The 22,614-nt window shown below is 54.6% G+C and overlaps 1 protein-coding gene across 3 annotated transcripts in view; it reads left to right on the forward strand.

Moving 5' to 3' along the window:
• NRG2 (neuregulin 2) overlaps positions 1–20,711 on the forward strand; it is a 184,092-nt gene extending 163,381 nt beyond the window's left edge. The window contains exons 5-11 of one of the 3 annotated variants that reach the window (XM_070570656.1): positions 2,831–2,889; positions 8,098–8,121; positions 12,008–12,110; positions 14,285–14,408; positions 14,755–14,882; positions 15,969–16,196; positions 18,747–20,711. In XM_070570656.1, coding sequence (XP_070426757.1) covers positions 2,831–2,889; positions 8,098–8,121; positions 12,008–12,110; positions 14,285–14,408; positions 14,755–14,882; positions 15,969–16,196; positions 18,747–19,518 — 1,438 coding nt within the window. In that variant the 3' untranslated portion in view covers positions 19,519–20,711. Of the gene's footprint in view, positions 1–2,379; positions 2,457–2,830; positions 2,890–8,097; positions 8,122–12,007; positions 12,111–14,284; positions 14,409–14,754; positions 14,883–15,968; positions 16,197–18,746 lie in introns of all 3 variants that reach the window. The other 2 variants (XM_070570657.1, XM_070570658.1) reach the window with 2 other exon arrangements.
• The last annotated feature ends 1,903 nt before the right edge of the window (positions 20,712–22,614 follow it).

The raw sequence follows: 22,614 nt of genomic DNA on the forward strand, positions 1-22,614 counted from the left end.
AAGGTTAGGACCATACTGCACAACTCCAGGGGACGTGTTCATGTTGTAATCCATGTCTAAAGCGCCACCTGGAGTTGTGCAGCTCAGTGGCCATAAAAGATATGAGGATACTGTCAGGGTAGTGCAGGCTGGCTGTGGGATTAGGGTTGCAGGGATCTGCTTAGTTATTATCCGTCTCCAAGAGCCATGGGACAGTATCCCTAACTGTCAGCAGTGGAAATCAGTCTCCTCTTTGTCCCCTCCTGCCCCTGTACTCCCCCATTCTCTCTCTTACACACACACACACACACACACACACACACACAAGTTTTCCCTGTCTCCAAGAGCCGGGCTAATCTCAGACATTGGACACAGTCAAATCTCTTTCTTATTCCTCTGCGGATTCCAAGAGTCATTTTGGCAACTTCCTGGGTCTTTATCCTTCACCCCTAAAAGTGTTGCTTCTCGTAAATTCACTTCTCCCCCTCTAGTCCCCATCCCAAGAGGACATTAGTTTCCGAGAGCTGAGGAAGAAGAGCTGAGCCTGACTGAAGCTGGTTGGGAAGTCTTAGCCACTACCTCCATTTTCCTGGGCTGGGACGAGTGGGGATGAAGGCTAGGGATCAGAGAAGGATGCATTGACAAGGTGGTAGCCTCCTCCTCCGAGCCACCCTGTTCAACAGGATGAGCGTGAATCACCTTCATTTACAGCCCCCCCACCTTCTCCAGACACACTTCCCAGCCCTCCACCACCACCCACTGGCCAGGCATACCTGCACACACTGCCACCACCGCAAGGACCAGCCTCCCGCCTCCCTTGAGAGAGAGGCCATCAAGACCCAGAGAAATTCCAGCTGTCTGCTCACCAGCCACTCCCAATCCTCCAGGCTAGATTGGGGGCCACAGGGTTTTCGTGAGTGTCTCTATCACAGCCACTGGCCACTACGCCCTATCTGCTCAAGCAGCTGCTGATGGTTGGAATGCATTAGAATGCTCAGAGGCAGAGTACAGTCACCTCTGAGGAAGTCTACTGATTAATGGTGAACAGTGGCCTTTATTCAGGGGACTCTGGTGATGGGCTTACCTAATTTCCAAAGGAAAAACAGGCAGAGGCAGCATAGACGCATCCTTCAGTAGCGGAGTGGAAGGGTCAGTCTAGCCCTGTCCATAAGCTTCCCTTAGGTATCTGGTTCTGCCAGGGTTCAGAATAGAGTGCAGGGCTGGGCATGTCTCCCAGAAATCTGCAAGTGAGGGGCTCACTTGAGGAGAGAGTGGCAGCCAGAGAACAGAAGGAAGTGTACCTTGGGGATAAGGACAAGGTCAGGGAGATGGGAGGAGGCGGTGCTTTGCAGCTATAGAGGAGGCAACGTGGGAGAATGTGCTCCCACCAGAGCCAAGCAGTGATAGAGGAGCAGGTCACGGGGAAAGAGCAGGTGTCCCAGGCAGCCAGTAGGCCCTGATATGGAAAAGGCTGCAGGGTCCCCAGGGAGCCTGTTCCAGCCCCTGTTGGGGTTCTTGCTACCTGAGGCCAGATGCCCCGCACCTGACCTTGGCAGACCAGCTTTGGAATGCTGGTGATTCTGGCTCCTCCAGCCTCACCTGTTCCCCACTAAGCTTTTCCTATGTATATTGCTCTAGGGCAGCCTTCCCCAAACCATATTCACAAGGGTTCCTCAGAAAACAACTTCCATGGTCAAATAAATTTGGGACATAATAGAAAGTTCAGCTCTTCCTGCCTACAAAACTTTTCACAGCCTTTCCTATGCCAGCATGCACTGCAACTCTACAAGGAAGCCTGGGAATGGATTTCCTAAATTTATTTGGCCACAGAACCCCCTTTGAGAGAACAGATGAGACTCTCCAAGGTCCCTTTTGTCGTGGGCACACAGTCTGGGAACAGCATTCCAGAGTTCTCCTTTGAGCTTCCTGGGGGCTGTTTCATGGATGACAAAACCTGCCCAAGGCCCTAGAGAGAATCCTTTGGTGAGGCCCAGAAGGAGAGGCTTCCTAGAACTTGGGGTTCTAGAAGGCTCCCTGCACCCTGCCTGGCACCAAGGGGCTACAGTTCGGGCTTCATGGGGCCTCAGGCAGATTAGAGGGGCAGTCTCCACAACCATTAGGACAATTAGGCGATAAGTCCCCAATTCCCCCACCCACTTCCCCAAATCATTCTCCTCCCCACCCCCCACCTGCCCCCACCACCCCGGAGCCACATCTGTTAGAGAGATTTTGAGGGAGATTCCGAGCCCTCCCCCGGCCCTGACTGCAGCCCCTTCAGGACGAGTGTGCCCCAGCGCCCGACTCGGGTTTCTCACTCATCACTGTGCACTTTGATTTCTAACCTGAGCCTCGTGGATGATGCCAGTTTGTTCTGTGATTTTTCCCCTTTTCCTTCTCCAGATGTCCAAACGGATTCTTCGGACAGAGATGTTTGGAGAAACTGCCTTTGCGATTGTACATGCCAGATCCTAAGCAAAGTATGTTTGAAGATACAAACACCAGTCCCCGCTCCTTAGAAAGCTTCCGGGTGCAGTCCCCCCGATGTAGGGCGTAGGGCCAGGGGTGTTGGTTGTTTTGATCTTTGGCTGTTTTGTTTTGTTTCTCTTTTCTTTTTTGTATTTTGGTTTGTTAGTTCTTTTGTTTTGTTTTGTTTTGCTTTGTTTTTCATTTTTGGCCTAATCGTTGGGTTTAAAGTTCAGGGCTGCAGGTAAGGGGCTAGTGGCAAGGCCAGTACAAATGGTAACGGTGGCCAGGAGCCCAGCTGGCATTGGCAGGAGCCCGTGCCGGGGTGTGGCGATGCCTGCGTCTTGCTATCCTGGCTCTCTCTTTCTGGTTTTCTTTCTTTTGGTAGGTGTCCTGTGGGATACACCGGGGACAGGTGTCAGCAGTTCGCAATGGTCAACTTCTCCAGTATGTCTCTTTCTTCTATTTCTTTTCTTCCCTGGTGACTGGCAGTCTCCCCCTGCGGGAGGGATGGGGCCTTGCTTAGAGAGACTAGGTGGGGACGTGGGCGTGTCCTGGGCTCCTCTCAGTCCTCAGTGCTCACCAGAAGCCTGTGCGGAGGAGACCGATACACCCCCTGCCACCCCTGCCTCAAACGTCACTGTGCTGCCTGGGCTCAGGCATGCTGAATTCTCTCTGCAGCTGGCCTGAGCCACGCTCGGGCCTCTTCACCCCTCCTGGGGTCAGGCAGCCCGGCCAGAATGGCAAGAACCATTTGCAGAGCACTCTCCTGCCTCTGAAGCCCTATTTGAGGATGTCAGGCTGCCAGTGGGGCCGGGCAGTGAGTGTGTGCAAGTGTGTGCTGGTGTGTTTGAGAAAGAAACAAGTTCTCGGAAAGCCTGCCTTCGGGTCTGGCCAGAGTTTGTTTTGGTTTGGTTTTGGGTGATAGGGAAAAGTGGGGAAGGGGGACTGAGGGAGAACAGGCCCCAGGACAGTGGTTTCCATACAGGCCAGAGACTGGAGACCTTTATGTGGCTACAGGATTGGGAGGTTCGAGGGGGGTGGCCTCAGATGCTAAAAGATAGAGGGAATGAGGAATCCGGGATGATTGGTGACTCTCTCCAGGCCCTCTCTCGGCTGAGTCCCCATCCAGGACTTCATTCCCTTCCTTTCTTCCACTTCTGAGGTTGGAGCTTTCTGATTTGCACAATTTGCTGAAAAAAAATGTGAGCCCTGCGGCCAAAGGATGAGGCCATAATAGTGGAGTGTTTATTTGGGCTGGGAGCAGTTCCTTTAAGTGCCACCAGGTGGAGGTGGAGCAAAACAAAAAGCCATAGGAAGGCCACTGACTCCGTCTGGGGCCCAGTAGTCTGTTGGCCTGCAAGGCGGGATCCTGTCGCCCATCCTCCAGAGCACACTAGGCCTCTGCTCGGCCCACCCCCGACCTCCTTCTCTCCAGGGAGGACAGCTGGGTCCCATGAGGAGTTAGGAACCAGAGTGATGGTGCGTGGGCATGAAGAGGCGGAACTCCAGGAGAGGCCAAGGGTGGGACCCAGGGGACCATGTAGGTAGCCCTTGGAGAAAAGGGGTTTGGGGGGTTGGGTCTCAGGGTGGAGAAATGAGCCTTCCCAGTCCAACTCAGGCCACAGCACAAATCCTAGAAATTGCCACCACTCCCACCCCTACTCTCACCTCCCACCCCACCCCCACTCTCACCTCCCACCCCACCCCCACCCCCAGCCTGGAAGCCAAGACTTGGAAAGGAAAGTAGAGACCCCAGGGAGGTGGGGGCTGGTCAGCCCAGCTGGTCAACTATCCTAACAGAGTGTGGGAGGCAGCGCTCTCCCCCAGCCCCTTCACTTGGAGGCCAGGGAGGAAGACTGTGGGGATAAGAACAGATCCTGAGGGCAGGGCATGTGGCCCAAGAGAATTCTCCAGAGCCCAGGCTCCGGAAGAATCGCAGAGTCAGATCCAGCCGCACTGATGACCGTAGGTCAGGAGGGGCCTTAGAAGAGAGTAGAGCAGCCAGGCCGAGGCTGAGGACCAGGGGAGAAAGGCCCAGAGCCTCCCTGGCTTATGGGACTGTTCTGGACAGGGAGTCCCGGCCCATGCTGATCAGAGCAAAGCAGCAGAGCCTTCGGAACTCGGCCACTGTCCAAGCTTCTCTGCCAGCTGGGCTGCTTCAGCTTTCAGCTGAGATCTGCTGGGAGGGTCAGCACGGCCCCAGGAACCCAGAAAAGAGCCTGGAAATCCAGCCCCAGGCCTTCCTGCCTAGTGTTATCAGGATCATTGCTGTTGGTGAAGGATTTATAGTCTTCAAGCACTTGGCCCAGAGCACTTCTTGCACTGCTCCATCAGATAATTATTGAAAAGGTAGTGAAAAAATGCTAGCTTCAATGTTCAAGCTTTGGATTCAGATAGACCTAAATAAAAATGCCAACTGCTGTGCTAATTCTGGGGCCTCATGTAACCTCGCTGAGTTTGTTTTCTCATCTGTAAAAGGGGGATAACATTTATGCCTGCGGGGCTGCTGTGCGGATGAAATGAAGTGGTTCATATGAAGGGCTTAGCAGAGAGCCTGCCACTGTTGTTGCAATGCAGAGTGGCACCTCTCTCAGCTACAGCTGGAATGAGGGTGGGGACAGGAGGGCCAGCATCAGTCCCCTGGAGGCTGACTCCTGGCACATCCTGAGCAAAGTGTCTGGTCTTGCCCCTCTGCCCAGACAGCCTCTGGACCAGGTTATCTTTAAGCAGAACTCACAGAAACAGAGCCTGTGGCCACAATAGCACTTTGAGGCTTCTCCTTCCACTGACCGCCCCTCTACTTCCCAAGAGTCAAAACTTGTGCATCTATATACCCCCCTGTAAAAGAGCACACACACCTGCAGACATACACACAAACACACAAGCACATACACATGTGCAAAGACGCACACATTTGCTCACACCTGCACACACTTGCACAAACACAGAAGCATGTGCTCTGGGGCCCACCTCATGGCCTCCTTGTCCAGACCCCTGTGTATCACAGGACATGTCCAGGATGAAGACTTTGCATATTGTCTGGTAAGCCTCACCCTGTTGGGAGTCCAGCATCAGGTTGCCATGGTTACTGGTCAATATGCAAATTTCTGCCCAATAGGACCTGTCTGTGATTCAGTGATGCCGCTCCATCCTGGCTGAGTGGCAGCCAGTGAACACGATGAGTGGGAGACTGTTTTCTTTGCTGGGGCAGACATAGCTACAGGCCCCTCAGAATTCACCCCCAGGGAGAGGGAAGCAAGGTCAAGCCCACAGTGACATCACCAGTCCTGCCAGCCACCACCAGTCCACCCAAAACAGTACTGGCCTTTGACTCAAAGGGCAGGCCAGACAGGAGCCCCAGAAGCTACTTGATTGTGAGAGGAATGATGCAGAATAAAATTTTTAAATGGCTTTGGGAGCCCTGCTCACTTCTCCAGATGGTCACTGTTCTCAGCAATAGCCAGTCAGGCCTGCCCAGAGATTTAACGGGCAAGAATAACCATGGCCTGACTTAGCCCCAAGAGCCTGGAGACCTGGCCTCCAGTCTCCCTTCTGCCTTCTAATTTGCTGTGTGACCTTGGGTAAGTGTCCTAGCACCACTGGGCCCCAGCTGCCTCACCTAATACAACAATAATCAAAAGCGAGGCCCAGACTAGCTCTGTGAACCACAGTCCTCTTAGTGCACGGGTGCTATGGTCAAGCTGGGCTTTTCTCTCTCAGAGGAGCATGGCTGGATAACCAAATGATGTGAGCTCTCTCGAGCTACCTGGAGGGTCCCTGGGGCCACAGGATTAACTCAGTGAGAGTTGCCCCAAGGACCCTTTGAGTTTGTCAACTTTGTACTGTTCACTTAGCCCAGCTGGCCAGCCGTGGGAGGCCCTGGGAGAGGAGTGACCTCATTGTGCCTTTGGTGACTCCTGCCTCCAAGCAGTGAGAATAAGACTGCAGAGAAACCACGTTCAAGATCACTCCCATCCCCATGTTTAACAGGAATGCACAGAGGGCTTGTGTTTGGAAGGGCTGAGTTTATGCTTCGGGGGTGTGGTCTCTGCATGGAACTGGGGGTCAGAGCCCCAGGATCTTCCTCAAGGCTGTTTCAGTCAGAGCCATCTTGGTCCCTGGTCCGAAGCCGCCCTACTGTCCTGCAGAACCCTCCGGAATCCCTATCAGGAAGCAGAAGAGAGATCCAGGGATGGATAATGCACAGGACTTCCTGCGATATCCCCCATGTTCTCTTACCTCTGCAGGAGATGAGAACATCAGAACACAATTTCACCTCCCCCTGGATCTAGGCAAGCTTCCTGTGTATGTGGGAAGGCCTTGGAGTGGGCAAATCTGAGCTGGCCAGCCCAGGGCCCTTGCACATGCACTGAGCCTCATGCTGTCCCGGCCTGCTCCCATCGTCCTCTCACTGTGTACAGGCACTTTTCACAGATGAGGATACAGAGATTATGACGTGCACACATCCACACAGCAAATTAGGGACAAAACTGAGACTCCAGGCCTGCCGACAGGTGCCAGCTGCTACATTAGAATGGTAGGTGAGCTTTTCAAAAGCACTGCTGAAATTTCTGGACTCCCACCCCAGAGCCTGATTCCATTGATCTAGATGATTCTGAAGCACGGCCAGGTACAGACCTCCCAGAGATGCCATGGCCAGGCCCCATCCCCAATTCACAGAGACGAGACTGAGAGCCAGATAGGCTGGGTGCACTCGGGCTCACAGAGCAGGTCTGTGACAGAATGACCCTTGGGCAGGGCCCTTTCATCTAACCCTTTGATGGCATGGGTGTCCACCTCGCAGGGCCCTGAAATCATACATTTACCACATGATCCCACTTCACTTGGTCCACCATGTAAGGGGCACAGGTGTTCCACAAGTGAACCCACTCGCCTCTTTCTCTGACTTGCAGCTTGCTTCTCTAAGTAGTGAAATTAGTCTTGGACCCTGAGGCCTAGCCCCTGTAGGCCTCTTGGGTGTTGGAGGTGTCAAGTGGAGTAGTGACCTGCCACCTGGAGCCTCCTCTCCTCCCTACTCCTGCTCCCCATAAACTCTGCATCTCCATGCCCAGGCTTCTGGTGGATGGGCAAGCCAGCTAGGCCTGTAGGGGCGCCAGGGGGACAGGGACAAGGGGCCAGTCTGGGTAGCCCGTGCCCTCATTCTGATCAGAAAAAAAGGGCCCCATGAATGAGCTTGGGGCTGGGCAAGCTGTCTCCAGGTGGGGCTTGAGAGTGCTGAAGGCCTGGCCCTGGAGCTGGGAGAGGGAGAAAGGGGACTCCTCCAACCCCCGCCCCCACTCACCTTTCCTCCCTGGGGACATTTGCCAACTGACTCTTGCGCCTCTGCCTCCCCACCAGGTACTAACCCCACAGCTCATCTCTAAAGAACCTGCCCTGCCTGCTGATCCTAACATTTCCTCTCTCCACCCCTCTCAGGGGCTTTTGGGGACTGGGTGCCAGGGAAGGGGCTCAGAAGGCCGGGAGGGGACACCACTAACCTGCTTTCACCTCACAGGCTGGCTGCTGGTGTCTGAAGAGTCCTGACCAACGTTTCTCTCTCTCTCTCCCGCCTCCCCTCCCCCATCTGTCTCTATCTGTATCTCTCCCTCCATCCCTTCCCCTCTCTGACCCTCCTCTCTTCTGCACTGCCAGAGCACCTTGGATTTGAACTAAAGGGTACGGAGCCTCTATGTATCAGTCTGCACCATCCACACAGCCCCTCTCCACAGCCTCTGACACCATGTGTGCTGGATGCTTGGTTTCCTTTCCAAAAAATGGAAAAGGGATGATTCCAAAAATCTCCCCTGGCCCCATCCAGATGTCTTATCATAAACTATGTTGCTTTGGGGGAAATAAGAGAAGCTCGTGAACAGCAGGGTACGCTAGTGTTCGGAGTGTGCCCCCAGTGTACAGTAGCGCCCCCTTGCCTGGGGCCCATCCCTAGGAGGCCTCAGAGGGGAGAGGCCTCCTGAGCTGTGTGAAGCCCAGTGGGCAGGCCAGATAAGAGACAGGCCCCTGGGAGAGCCGGTGTCCTCCTGGTTCGGAGAGTTGTGCAGAGATGCATCCCTTTCAATTTGACTCTAATCCTCTTTCCTTTTCCCATTTCCATTTCCATTGCTTTTCATTCTGCATCAGGCTGGCTGGCTACAAACGCCTATTTGTCTCTGCCCCCTGCCCTGTGTCTGTCTGCCAGGCTTTGCCATCTGCTTGAGGCTGTCACTCTCTCCGTGATCTGTCCCCATGATGGCACATGTGTTCGTCTATGGGCAAGACCAGCAAGGGTCTGAGGTGGGCTGGCCTTTGGTGCCTGCCCTCCTGCCCCCCAGCTCAGAAGCTTACCTCCCTCTCGCTCTGCCCTCTGGCCCCTGGCCGACGCCTTGGGCAGGAGGGGACGTTGAGGGGTTGATCTGTCCAGCTCTCTGGCTTTGTGCAGGGACACTCCACCCTGGCCTCAGGTCTCCAGACGTATTCCAGCAGGAGAGATGCAGGGGCTCAGAGGCATTGAAGCCTCCATGGGGTCAGACCTTTTCATAACTGTGGAGCCTGCAGTTACAAAAGGCTGTTCTCATGGCAGGTTTAAAGGCCCTAGTTCCCCCGCTACCCAGCCCCTTTCAGCTGTTCACAGTAAAAGATAGAGCTAAAAGTCAGCACATAAGAGTGTGTCTGTCCATCTGCTGGCTGTGACAGCGTGGGGAGGAGGGGGTTTGATTCTGTGCGGTGTCTGTGTGATTGTGGAGGGTGTTCGGGGTGACCCTGTAGGTATGCGTGTGTGCATGCTGTCATGGGGGTGAAAACATTTCCACCTGGTCAGGGCTCTCCGTGCAGGCTGCAAGCGCACAGGGGCAGTGGAATATCTTTGTGCCGAGGGTTGAGCGTTGTGCAGGTGGGACTGTGAGGGCGTGAAGGCGAGTGTGAATGTATATGAATATGTGTCTTTCTTTAATGGTGGTCTGTATGTTCACTCACTCACCAACTCAAAAAATATCTACTGAACCTCCGAATTTGCCAGACTCTGGCACACAGAGTCCTTGCCCTCCTGGTGCCCAAATTCACAGGGTGAGACAGACAACAAACAAACCGGAAAGCAGTTGGGTGGTGGTGAGTGCTATAGGGGAGACACATGAAGGTATGGGACAGTGCCTAGCTGGGCTGGGAGCTACTTTAGCTAAGTTCCCAGGGAAGGCTTCTTCAGTGAGGTGACATTGGGCTAAAACCTGATGAAAAGTAGCCAGCCTTGCAAACAACTGGGAGAGAGTGTTTGAGGCAGGGGCCACAGTGAGTTAGAGGTGGTGTAGTTGCAGTGGGCTTGCCTTGATCGATGGATGGAAAGACTGCAGCGACTTGGGAGCACAGTGGACATGGGGAAGAGGACCACGGATGAGATCTAAAAGGGCCTCATAGGCTGTGGTAAGGCTTTGGGTGGTACTCAAATTGCAGGGGGAAGCCATTGTGAGTTTTTAAGCAGTGGAGTAAAATGATCTGCTTTATGGTTGGAAATTACTGTGGCTTTTGGACAGAGAATAGACTGGGTCAGCAGACAGGGTGGGGAGGGTGGCCAGCCATCCAGGTGAGAGACAGCATCATCTTGAACTAAACTGGAAGCAGTGGAAATGGTAAGAAAGGATCAGATCCAGGATCTGCTTGGGAGGTAGAGCTGAAAGACTTGCCAATGGGTCAGGTATCAGAGTAGATGGGAAGAAAGGGAGCAATCAGGGTTGATTCCAAGCTTTGGGGCCTGAGCAACAGGAAAGGTGGTGCTGCCACTGAAGAGATGAGAAGAGCAGGGAGCAGGTTTGGAAAGAGGGCGGGGAATCGGTGCTTCTATTTGGCCATGGCTCTTGGATATGGGACTGGAGCTCAGGGAGAAGTCAGGGCAGGAGACATAAAATTGAAAGTCAGCTACTTACCGATGGTATTTAAAGTCTGAATCTGGGTGAGATCATGAAGGGAGAGAGGGCAGGTGGAGAATAGAAAAAAGCCTGAGAGCTCTGGGCCCTTCTGCCTCGCAGCCCACATAGAAGAGGATGAAGCAGCACGTGAGACAGAGATCAGCCAATGGCAGAGGGACAGAGAACAACCATCTAGGGGCCGTGGGGTCAGCTGAGAGGGAAGCACATGACCACAGGACTTGGCAGCAGGAGGTTGTTGGTGACCATTGCCACAGTGGTCTCAGAGGAGTGATGCAGACAGATGCCTGACTGGAGAGGACTGAGGGGTGGACGGGGATGAGAACTGGAGGCAGGATGCGGATCACAGAGCCCAGAGATGGGGGTCTGGGGTGGAGGGCTGTTCAAGACTCCTCATGATTGTGTATAGGTGGACATTGCGTATGTGTGTGTAAGCGTGCATGTGTGTGCACGCACGTGTGCATGCTTCTCTGGACATGTGTGTGAGTGTATCTTTGTGAAAGGTCTGTCTGTATATCAGATAGGCATAGTCCTAAAGGTATGTGAGTCTGGAGGGTTTGTACCCCTGGGTGTTTGCTGGTGGGTATAACTCGGCCACAGGAGATGCTGCAAGCCCAAGGGCTTAGGGAGATTTCCCAGGGCTCTGCCAAGGCGTTGGGATCCAGCCTCCACTTATCCCTGCGCTGGCGGGAGGGGAACCATGTGGAGGGGCCAGCCAGCAAGTGTGGGTGGGCGCAGGGGTGGGGTGTCTAGGATATAGGCCTTGACCATGGCTGGTGCTGTCACCTTTTTCCTTTTCTTCCTCCTGGTTTTCTCTGTTCTAGAAGGGTAGGCGTTGCCCTACCACAAAGTGGGAGGTAGAGGGGATAGTCAGGTCTTTTTGAGCTCCTCCAAAAGGGTGGGGGCTGCTCCTTGAGCATAAGGATTGTCCTAGATGCTAGGGGGCTGTGCTGCCACTCATGGATTTCTCACAAGCAGAGACAGGGAGGGCTGGAGCGGGCCATGGCCACGACCCTGACCAGGCTGTAGGGATAGACAAAGGCCTTTCTCCCCACGCCCCTCCCTGGGCCTGGTCTGCTCTGTCCCTGCTCCTGGCCCTGGCATCCCTCCTAAGTCCAGCGTCTGAGTCTCATGTCCTGTTGCTAGCCCAGAACAAGCCACTCTCCACCTTCTTAGGGAAGCTGAAGTGGCAAGCCAGGCCTTTGCCCAGGGTCTACATGTTCACTGCCCTGAACAGCTCCCCCCAGTCCATCAAGGCTCTTTGCAGCTGCCAGGCCATAGTGGGGCAGGGCAGGGTTGCTGGCCAAGCTTGGTTGCCCTCCCCTATGACCTTGGGAATTTCACCTCCATCCCAGCCCCCCAGACCCCCAGCCCTGTGCATTTTCCACCCATGTGCTCCGGGCAGGTGTGGGGTTTGGGAAGGTAAACTCAAGGGTAGTCACTTGTGACCAGATCCATGGGTGGGTGGAGATCAGGGGAGCAGAAGGCAATCCAGGAGGGAGGGGACTGGCTGTGGAGGGAAGGGATGGAAAGCAGCTGGGTAGCACCTAAGCTGGAGGGAGCCCGAGGCTTTGGGGGCATGGGGGAGGGTCTCTGCTCCACTGTCCCCAAGGGTCTGCCTCCTTCCCTGCCCCTCACACCATCTGCCTCTGCAGAAGCCGAGGAGCTGTACCAGAAGAGGGTCCTGACTATCACCGGTATCTGCGTGGCTTTGCTGGTCGTGGGCATCGTCTGCGTGGTCGCCTACTGCAAGACCAAGTGAGTGTCAGGCACTCAGGCCGGCAGCAGGCCAAGCAGGGATGGGCCTCCAAGACTGCCTTTATGGGGACAGCCTCTACTCCCCACCCCACTGTGCCTGGCCTAGCCACCCCCCAAAGGCCCCAACTGCCCCTTTAGAGACCTCTGTAGCTGGTGTGGGGCCAAAGTGCTGGGCCAGGAAGCAAGAGCAGAGGGTGAGGGAGACGGGCCCCAGAGGACTGCACAAGAATGGTCATGAGCACAGGCACTGGAAGAAGACAGATCTGGGTTCGAATCTCTGCCATTTCCCTTGTGACCCTGAGCAAATTGATGAACCTCTCTGAGTCCTCATCTGTAACATGGAAATGATCCTACTGTGTACCTCAGAGGATACACTGAGGGAGCATCTGACCTGTCAAGTAGGCAGGCACTGGGGTAGTGTTGGGGGACAAGGAAGCACAGAAACGAAGGCTACATTCCCAGGACAAAAAAGGACACCTCGGAAGGCACTGCCTGGTCCTACCTTGGGAGTGGTCTAGGCAAGAACATAGGGAAAGTGGGGATGGGCCACCTCTGAGCAGAGGAAATGTCGGGACAGAACCTCCAGGCAAGCAGATGAAAGGGGCAGACAGGGGTCTGGGGAGTTCCAGTAGAATAGTGCATACTAAAAGACAAATGCAGAGGAGGGTCAGCTGTGTTCCTGGGGCAGGACCAGCCCAGACTAGTTGGAGGAAAGGGCTGGGGTCAAGAAGAGAAGGGGCATCAGTCTAAAAAGACAGCTGGAACCAAGATGACACCACAGGGCCTTGAATGCCAAGCTAGGGAGCCTGGGTTTATCCTGCAGATGATAGGGAGCCAATGAAGGTTGTAGAGTGATGTAGTGCAGAAAAAATGACAGGTTCATCACACCTGTTCTTATCTGGAATGCAAGGGTCTGGGCATAGCCACCATTTAGGGGCCTGAGCCCCTGGGTCTTGACTCCTGCTGCCCCTATCTATAGGATCTAAGGCCCTGCCAGCCTTGGGAGTTTGGGCTCAGGGAGTCCAGAGAAAGAGAGTAGGCCCAAGTCAGAAAATTGAGGTCAAGAATTGGGGGACAAGCAAGCCCCCTGTTCTAACCCCCACTGTATTTACTCATTTCTTCAACAAACTTTCATTCAATGCCTGCTGACACCAGACCACGCACCAGGCATAAGTCCAGTGCTCCAAGCAAGATATCCAGTGTCACAGGACACATTTCAGGGGTACCAACCTCGGCCAGAGGGCAGGAAGGGTTTCCCTGAGGAGGAGCATTTAGGCTGGGCCTCATCAGCAGGAGTTAGCAGGTGAAGAGGCAGAGAATGTGTTCTAGTTGGATACAATAGTAGGTGCAAAGACCCAGAGGCCAAAGAGGGTGAGCACCGTGGAGGATCAGAAATAAGCCCTCCAAGGTTGCAGCAAGCTGGGGTGGAGAGAAGGTAGGGAGAGAAACAGGACACTGAGGGCCAATGAAGGGTTTTAAACAGGGGAGTGACAGGATTAGACTTGTTGATGACAAAACAAATGTACTGAGCACTTACTATGAGCCAAAGTAAAGTAACCCCACAGGCGTTGACGCCCTGACCACAGCCCCCTGTGTTATGTCGTTCGTAGCACTTTGCTGAAAGTATCTTATTCGTTTATTTATGTGTTTATCATCTGCATCCCTTACTGGCCTGCAAGCTCCATACGGGCAGGAATTGTGTCTGTCTTCTCCCTGCTCCAGAATAGCCCCTGGCACAGAGTAAAAACCCAAGAAATACCAAATGAATGAGTGAGTGGGCCAGCACTGTGCTTGAAAATTTTATCTGCTCTCAGTCCTCAATGGTCTTTGGAGTGGGTAAATGATCACCCTGCTTTGTAGGCAGGAAAGTGAAACATGGAGAGTTGAAGTAGCTGGCCCAGGGTTACATGACTGGGAAGCACTGGAGTTCTGCTCTCGGCAGAGTCAAAGCTCATTACCACTTCGCTCAGGTCCTGCTGAGTTCAGGTGGTGGTGATGGGGTAGCGGTCGATGGGAGGGTTCCTGGCTGAGGGAGGCCTGAGCACCGGGAAGAGGAGGAGCAGGAGACACCCAGGGCAACCCAGGGCAGAGGTAGACTGGTTCCCCTGGAGGGACAGCCAGGGAAGTTCCTGTGCGCGGGGGCGTGCCAGGCTAACGCTCCTTCCCCTGTGCAGAAAACAGCGGAAGCAGATGCACAATCACCTCCGGCAGAACATGTGCCCAGCCCACCAGAACCGGAGCTTGGCCAACGGGCCCAGCCACCCCCGGCTGGACCCTGAGGAGATCCAGATGGCAGATGTGAGTGGTGTCCCTGGGCCTCCCTTGGAGCCCTCGCTGTACTGCCAGGTTTCCTGTGCCCCCTAAAGGATGGGCCAGGGCAGCAGCCAGCACATCCCACGCTCTGCCTTGCCTGCTAGCCCAACCTTGCCTCACCAGGATGACTGGCCTGGCTTTGCCCACTTCCTTAAGGAAGGGAAGGGGGCTTGATTTGCTGGGGCCATCCTGCCCCGACATCAAGTCGCTTATCCCATGGACCACCTCCACAACCTGGAGCTTAGTGCCTTATTTTCCCCACCCCCACCAGGAAGAAAGGCAGATTCGGTCACCTGTGACTAACTCCCACCCACCTCTCTGTCTGTTCCAGTACATCTCCAAGAACGTACCAGCCACAGACCATGTCATCCGGAGGGAAACTGAGACCACCTTCTCCGGGAGCCACTCCTGTTCTCCTTCTCACCACTGCTCCACAGCCACACCCACCTCCAGCCACAGGTGGGCACCACCAAGGCTCACACAGACTTGCAGATTCCTGTGTGCACACCCACAGAGAGCATGCGTACATGCTCACACACCTGCCTGGGGACACACAGAAACTCCCCAGCCAGGCTGGGCTCTGTACTGAGGATCCCTCTAGTGGGAGGATGGAGGTGGGGGCCTCAAACAAGAACCCCCCACCAAACGTTCCTCCAGATCCTCAGGGGAGTGGCTTCCCTTTTCCAGCCCCAGAGGAACAGTGGCATCAGTGCTCCCACCTAACATCTAGCTGTGTTTGGACCTTGGTAGCACCACTTTATCTGGCATAAAGTGCCTACTCACTCAGACACCCAGAGCTCTTTGATGCTCTTCTCTCCAGCGGTGGGGAGGACTGTCTACATAGCACAAGGGCTCGTAAATCTAGAAAATAACATGGCTGACCCCCTTCTTCTCTGGGGAGCAGCATGGAATAGGCAGGGTCCCCATGTATTGGCCTCTGGGGCTGGGCTCCTGCATAGGTGACTAAGGACCATGGGAGTAGAAGGGTCCCAAACAGGGGCCCTGGGGTGAGGCTAGGGGAAGGTTGGTTGCATGGAGGAAAGAGGCCTGCGCACATTGCAGCTCACGCACCCACAGGAAAGACCCAGCCCTCCTCCTCCCCGCATTGGGGTTGGGCATTTGTGATACTACACAGCAGCCCAGAGTGGAGAAGGGCAGTGAGCGGAGGCTGGCCTGGTGGCACAGTGGTTAAGTTCGCACGTTCCCCTTCTCGGCAGCCTGGGTTTGCTGGCTCGGATCTGACGTGCACACATGGCACTGCTTGGCAAAAGCCATGCTGTGGCAGGCATCCCACGTATAAAGCAGAGGAAGATGGGCATGGATGTTAGCTCAGGGCCAGTCTTCCTCAGCAAAAAGATGAGGATTGGCAGTAGTTAACTCAGGGGCTAATCTTCCTTAAAAAAAAAAAAAAAAAAAAGGAGGCAGTGACCAGAGGGAGCCTGAGATGGAATGAAGATCCAGGGAGGGGGTCGGCCTCGGACCATACCTGCTGGGCTGCCCTGGCCCTTCCTGACCCCTCACTTCACCCCCATCTGGCTTCCCCAGGCATGAGAGCCACACGTGGAGCCTGGAACGTTCTGAGAGCCTGACCTCTGACTCCCAGTCAGGCATCATGCTGTCATCAGTGGGCACCAGCAAGTGCAACAGCCCAGCGTGCGTGGAGGCCCGGGCGCGGCGGGCGGCAGCCTACACCCTGGAGGAGCGGCGCAGGGCTGCCGTGCCCCCTTACCATGACTCCATAGACTCCCTGCGTGATTCCCCACACAGCGAGAGGTCAGTTTCTACCCTGTAACCTGTGCCCCACTTTGGCCAGAGAGCTGGCACCACCAATCCAGGGTTAACCCTTAGGGCACCACGGAGACACTCATCCCCATTTTTCAAATGGGCAAAGTCCCCGAAAGGTTAAATGATCTGCTCAGGGTCATTAGCATGTTAATGACAGGCTTGGACTATGGCTGGGCTAGTGGATCCTGGTATGGAGTGACCTTCTAATTTAATTGTCCTACTAGGACTCTTTTCAGAGTAGAAGGGGATGTTATCATAAGTGTCCCGGAAAATCAGGAACAAACAAAGGTTGTCCTGGACAAACCAGAACATATGGTAGCCCTACCCTGGTGTCACCTAGAGGCCTCATGCTCCAGCAGGAAGAGAAAGTCAGTAAGACTAAGTAGATTGGAGGGTAGGAGGGAAGGTTGTCTGCGAGGAGACTGACCAGTGCAGGATGGGCATGACCCAAGAATGACCGCAGGCCCAAGCAGTATCAGCATCAAGGCCCCATGGATCAACATGCCATTGGGTTCCCAAGCAACGGATACAGGAACCAGGAAACTCTCCTTCTTCCCTGACTCCAAGCCAGGAGTCACAGGGGGCCAGCACCCTACTTTGCTTGGCCCATGAGTGGCCTTTGGCAAGTGGGATCTTTGGGAGGGGAGCAGAGGGAGGTGCACAATACTAGGAACTCCAGGCGACTCCAGGCTGGGCCGGTGCTGGCAGGCCGGCCTGGGGATCCAGAGATGGTCCACCTGGTTCTTGCTTCCAAGGAGCTCCCAGCCGTGGATACAAACCACTGAAGCTTACAGCTGCCTGTAGAAAGTGCTAAGCACAGGACACTCCACGAGGGCAGAGAAACTCAGTCTGACTGCAGGCTCTGGGAAGCAGCTAGGTTTTCCTTTCCAAGCCCAGCCTCAACACCTGTGTGATTTGGGGCAGGTTGACCACCTCTGTGTCTGTTTCCTCAGCTGTAGGATAGAGAGGACAATACCTATCATGCATGGTTCTTGTGAAGGGCACCAGAGATCATGTGCACAAAGCTCTTTGCCTCCTACCTGGCATGGAGCTGGTGCTCACTAGGGGTAGCTCTTGTTGTCAATAGCAATAGGACTCCTTAATGGTCGGGAGGTACAGAGATGGGGAAAGCATTCCAGGCAAGGGGAACATCTTGAGCTATTCTAGCAGAGGCACTTAAGAACCTGGCTGGTGAGTGAGGTGCCTGGAACAGGGTGGGCTGTGAGGAGAATGGAGCTGGGCCTGAACAGGCAGTCTGGGACCAGCTAGATGGCTGATGACCCCAGGCTTCTGCTTAGGAGGTGGGCCCTGGGTGGGTAAGCAAGAAGGGCCTCTTTAAGCAGAGCTGTGACTTTAAAAGATTGCTCTGGGAATTGCATGGAGTGAAGGAGGAGAGACCCTGGGGTGGGAGAATGATGAGAGGACAACTAGGCCCAGGATGGGATAGAGCTGGGCAGAGCTGTGTTCCAGGAGAGGGGGAATGGGTATGACTTGGTGGTTAATGGACGTGCATGTGGGAGAGGGAAGAGAGGGGAGTGAGGTGGTTCAGAAAGAAAGTAATGGGGACTGCAGAGAGCAACAAGATGCCCAGCTCTATGGTTTAGAAGAGAGGCATGGAGGTGGGTAGTCAGTCCCTGTCTTGAGGTGGACAATGGTCAGGCAAGAGGCTGATGGACTTAGCAAGGGGGATGTGGAAAGAAAAGAGACCGGTGCCTGGGACCCATACTGAGAGACAGTAGCACAGGCAAACTTCTGAAGGAACTGGTGGTCTTTAGTCCCTGGCAGAGACACTTCCATAGGGTCTTGGTAACTGTCAGCCCTGTGCTGAGGACCCATGCCTGAGGTGTGAGCAGTCACTTCTCTGAGGCAGTTTTTAACTTCAATATAAGAAGGAATATTTCCCCTACTGAAGCTGTCAGCCATGAGATGAATTGTCCATGCAGGGACAATGAGCCCAAGTCACAAGGGTGGCTTAATAGGGACCAGTGGCTTCTGGAATTGGGGAGTATGAAAGTCCTGGTTCTTGCCTGGCCTCAGCTCAAATCTCAGCTCTACCATTTCCGGGCTGTGTGAACCTTGAATAAATCACTTAAATATTCTTAGTCTCAGCTTCCTCACATGTAGTCTGAGACTAACATAAGGGTCTTACTGAATTACTGTGTTAGGTGTGATCATACATATAAAATGCCCCAGCCTGAGCCTGACCCAAAGTAACCATTCAGGAATACCGGGGACTGTGAGCATCCCCCAGCGAAGGACCTATTCATGGAGGCTTACTGGATCAGGCAGGCACTGGGCCATGACTTCCCACTGATACATTTATGGAATCGTCCCAGCAACGCTATGGAAGGAGCACCGTGGTTATCCCCGCTTAACAGATAAGGAGACTGAGACTCAGAGAGGTTAAGGAAATGCGTAAGGTCACTGAGGATTACCACCGTCGTTCTTGCAAGCGGGATCACAGGCCTGACCACTGCTTTCCGTCGGGGTCCGCGCCCCACCCCCGACCCCCGCCCACCCCTCTGCCTCTCTCCGCAGGTACGTGTCGGCCCTGACCACGCCCGCGCGCCTCTCTCCCGTGGACTTCCACTACTCGCTAGCCACGCAGGTGCCGACTTTCGAGATCACGTCCCCTAACTCGGCGCACGCCGTGTCGCTGCCGCCCGCCGCGCCCATCAACTACCGCCTGGCCGAGCAGCAGCCGCTCCTGCGGCACCCGACGCCCCCCGGCCCCGGGCCTGGATGCGGGCCCAGCGCCGACATGCAGCGCAGCTACGACAGCTACTACTACCCCGCAGCGGGGCCGGGGCCGCGACGCGGGGCCTGCGCGCTCGGCGGCAGCCTGGGCAGCCTGCCCGCCAGCCCCTTCCGCATCCCCGAGGACGACGAGTACGAGACCACGCAGGAGTGCGCGCCCCCGCCGCCGCCGCCGCGGCCGCGCGCCCGCGGCGCGTCCCGCAGGACGTCGGCGGGGCCCCGGCGCTGGCGCCGCTCGCGCCTCAACGGGCTGGCGGCGCAGCGCGCACGCGCGGCGCGGGACTCGCTGTCGCTGAGCAGCGGCTCAGGAGGGGGCTCGGCTTCGGCCTCAGACGACGACGCGGACGACGCGGACGGGGCGCTGGCGGCCGAGAGCACGCCTTTCCTCGGCCTGCGCGCGGCGCACGACGCGCTGCGCTCGGACTCGCCGCCGCTGTGCCCGGCGGCCGACAGCAGGACTTACTACTCCCTGGACAGCCACAGCACGCGGGCCAGCAGCAGACACAGCCGCGGGCCGCCCCCGCGGGCCACGCAGGACTCGGCGCCGCTCTAGGGGCCCCGGCGCCCCGCCTCTCGCCCGCCCGCCCCACTGTCTTTCGGGAGAACAGAGACCACCGACTGGAGAGAGAAAGGAGGGAAAAAAGAAATAAAAATATTTTTATTTTCTATAAAAGGAAAGGTATAACAAAATGTTTTATTTTCATTTTAGCAAAAATTGTCTTATAATATTAGCTAACGGCAAAGACGTTTTTATAGGGAAACTATTTATATGTAACATCCTGATTTACAGCTTCGGGAAAAAAAAAGAAACAACAAAAAAAAAAGAGAGATGGGCCAATTTTTTGACTCTTTAATAGAAACCTATATTGTGGTGCCTTTTGCTGTACGCTAATCTGGAGCTCCTGGAGAGAAGTCTGGGTTGCGGGGTGGGGGTGAGGGGAGGGCAGGATCCTGAGCTGGCGGGGTGAGAGGAAGCCGGGAAAGAAGAGGCTCCCGGGGTCTGAGCGGGGCGGGGGACGGGGGGCAGGGTGAGGGATTGGCCCTGGGGAGGAAAGGAGGACTGGAGTAGCTTTGTCCCCGTGCAAGATCTTGAGTCCTGGGCCCCCTGAGGAGAGGGCGGGGATCCTAGGCTTGGAGCTAGAGTTGGGGTCAGGTAACGTCCAGGGGGAGACTAAGGCCCAGCGACAGCAACCAGAATGGGGAGGGGGCCTCCCCGCTCCTCACAGCTGCTAAGGGAGGGGCACTGAGAAAGAGGTCTTCCCGACAGTCCCGGCCCCAGGGAGGGGGCAGCTCTGCCAGGGCCCCAATGTTCGCGGCTCCTCCTCCCCCATGGCCTCCAGGACGCCCCTCCGTCCTCTGCAGCACCTTCGTTTACAGGTCGTCTTTTCTATTTTCCGCCTGCATGTCCTTTGCATTTCAGATTCTTTAGATTGGATGCATGGTCACGCTGGGACCGAGAAGAGCCACTGGACAGTGTATTTGATTCCCCTTTTAGCAATAAAGTAAACACCATTTCCTTCTCACAGCTGGACTCCCAGCCCCCAACTCACCTATGACTTCCACTCCCTCTCCAGCCCTGTCTTCCCCACCCTCCAAAACTGGGTCCACTGCTAATTTGTCAAAAAGGTAATTGTTTAAGAAAAAAATCCCAAACAAGTAAATGGGAACCCTGCCCTGAAATGTCCAAACACCTGACTGTTGACACTTGAACATTTTTATATTATAAATAAAATCAGAAATAACTCATGTTTGACTCTGTGTGCCTAGCCTTCAGGTGAGGAGTGAAGACAGAGGATGAGGACCTGGGGTGGAGATGGATGGCTGTTAGTGTGGAGGTTGGAGAGAGCCAGGGCAGTCCCTGTGAGGAAGAGACCCTCCCTCCAATCTCCCTGGCTCCAGCTCCCAGGACAGGCTCCAACCCTCCTCTCTCTTCCAAGAACATTCACAAAGTGTTCCCCACTGGCTGCTGGGGAACCTGGCCAAGGGGCTGACGCAAATTACTCTGCTTCGTGCTCAGCCTCAGAACCCTGGCCCACTTCCTGCCCTGGAGCTACAGGGGCCGGACTGAGGCAACAGTTTCCGGACCTAGGTGGGTGAGGAGGCAAGGGTTGTGGGATTGGCACTGTGGCAGCTGAGGCAAGATGACCCTTGGGGCCTCAGACATGTCACAGGCAAAGTCTGGACATGCAAGGTGGCATAATGGGTACCCTCAGCTGCCAGGAGGACCACAGCTGCTGCAGCTTGTAAGCCCACAGGGTGTTGCACTTTTCCCAGCTTTATACCCCCTCGGAGCCGGGACCTGTCTAAACTCGCAGTCCCCCGAATACATGATTTTAGGCATGGAGAAGGCAGATGGAGGTCCAGGGTTAAGCAGCCTTGCTTTTCATTGATTAACTTATTAAACCAGTGCCCAGCACCAGGAACCATTAGGTTCCAGTCAGACGTGAGGAAATCTTTTACCCAGCCAGCTCAGGTGGTTGATGTGTGTGTGCATGTGCACGAATGCCCCCAAGATGTGTGTCATCAGTTGGGAGACCTACAGGTGGGAGGGACAGTGAGGCTTAGGGATGAGAGGGCTTAGGTATTAACAGGCCTGAGTTCAAATTCCAGCTCAGGCCCTCACCAGCTGTGTGACTTCTCTAGGCTGCAGTTTCCTGGGCTGTGAAATGGTGATGCTAATACCTACCTCAGAAGGTTGCTGCAGAGATCATGCGTAAGGCACCCAGTATTGCTTCTGGCACATGATAGATGCCTATTGACTAATTTGATGGTGGTAATGATGATATCCTGTGCCTTGCATACTTGAATCACATAAAGAATGGCAAAAATTAGTTAAAAGGGAGGTGATGGAGAAAAGTAAAGAAAGAACTAAAATTGTATTCATTGTGGGGCACTGGGGAAAAGTACCTGTTACAAAGAAACAAAGCAAAATAATGAACTAAATGCGACATAAACCTGCAAATCACTGACCTCTCCCAGCCCCCATCTAATGATCTCATCCAGAACCCTCTACTGACTCTGAGTTAGCTATTAGCTTTAAAATTTTCTGAGCCAGGACTTCCTTGATATGACTTCTGACCTCTATATGACCCTAATTATTTCTGAATGACCTCTTGATGAACCCCCTGGCCTTTTCACGACCCCAGGTAATTCTGAATGACCTCTTGGTGAAACCATTGACCTTTTCATGACCCAACTTAGTGTCCTCATTTGACCTTTCTGAGGGCGCTGAGTTGTTACCTTCTAAATTTTCAGTTAGAAACCACCTCCATGACTCCAGTGAACCCACTGACCTCTGTGTGACCAAAGTAATTCTGAATGACCTCTTGGTGAACCCATTGACACTTTCATGACCCAGCTTAGTATCCTCATTTGACCCTTCTGAGGGCCCTGAGTTCTTACCTTCTAAACTTTCAGTCAGAAACCACCGCTATGACCCTGATGAACCCACCAACCTGTATGTGACCCCAAGTAATTCTGAATAAACTCTCGTGAACTCATTGACCTTCACATGACCCCATTGGGTACTTTCCTTATCCGCTCTGAATTCTAAGATACCTGCTGAGAGTCTAAAGCCAGAACCTAATTTAGTTCCTTGACTCTCCTCATCATATCAGCCACTCATTCATTTCAGGTGTGAATGGGACCT

This window comes from Equus przewalskii, chromosome 13 (assembly GCF_037783145.1).
Source record: "Equus przewalskii isolate Varuska chromosome 13, EquPr2, whole genome shotgun sequence".
NCBI classification, from domain to species: Eukaryota; Metazoa; Chordata; class Mammalia; order Perissodactyla; family Equidae; genus Equus; species Equus przewalskii.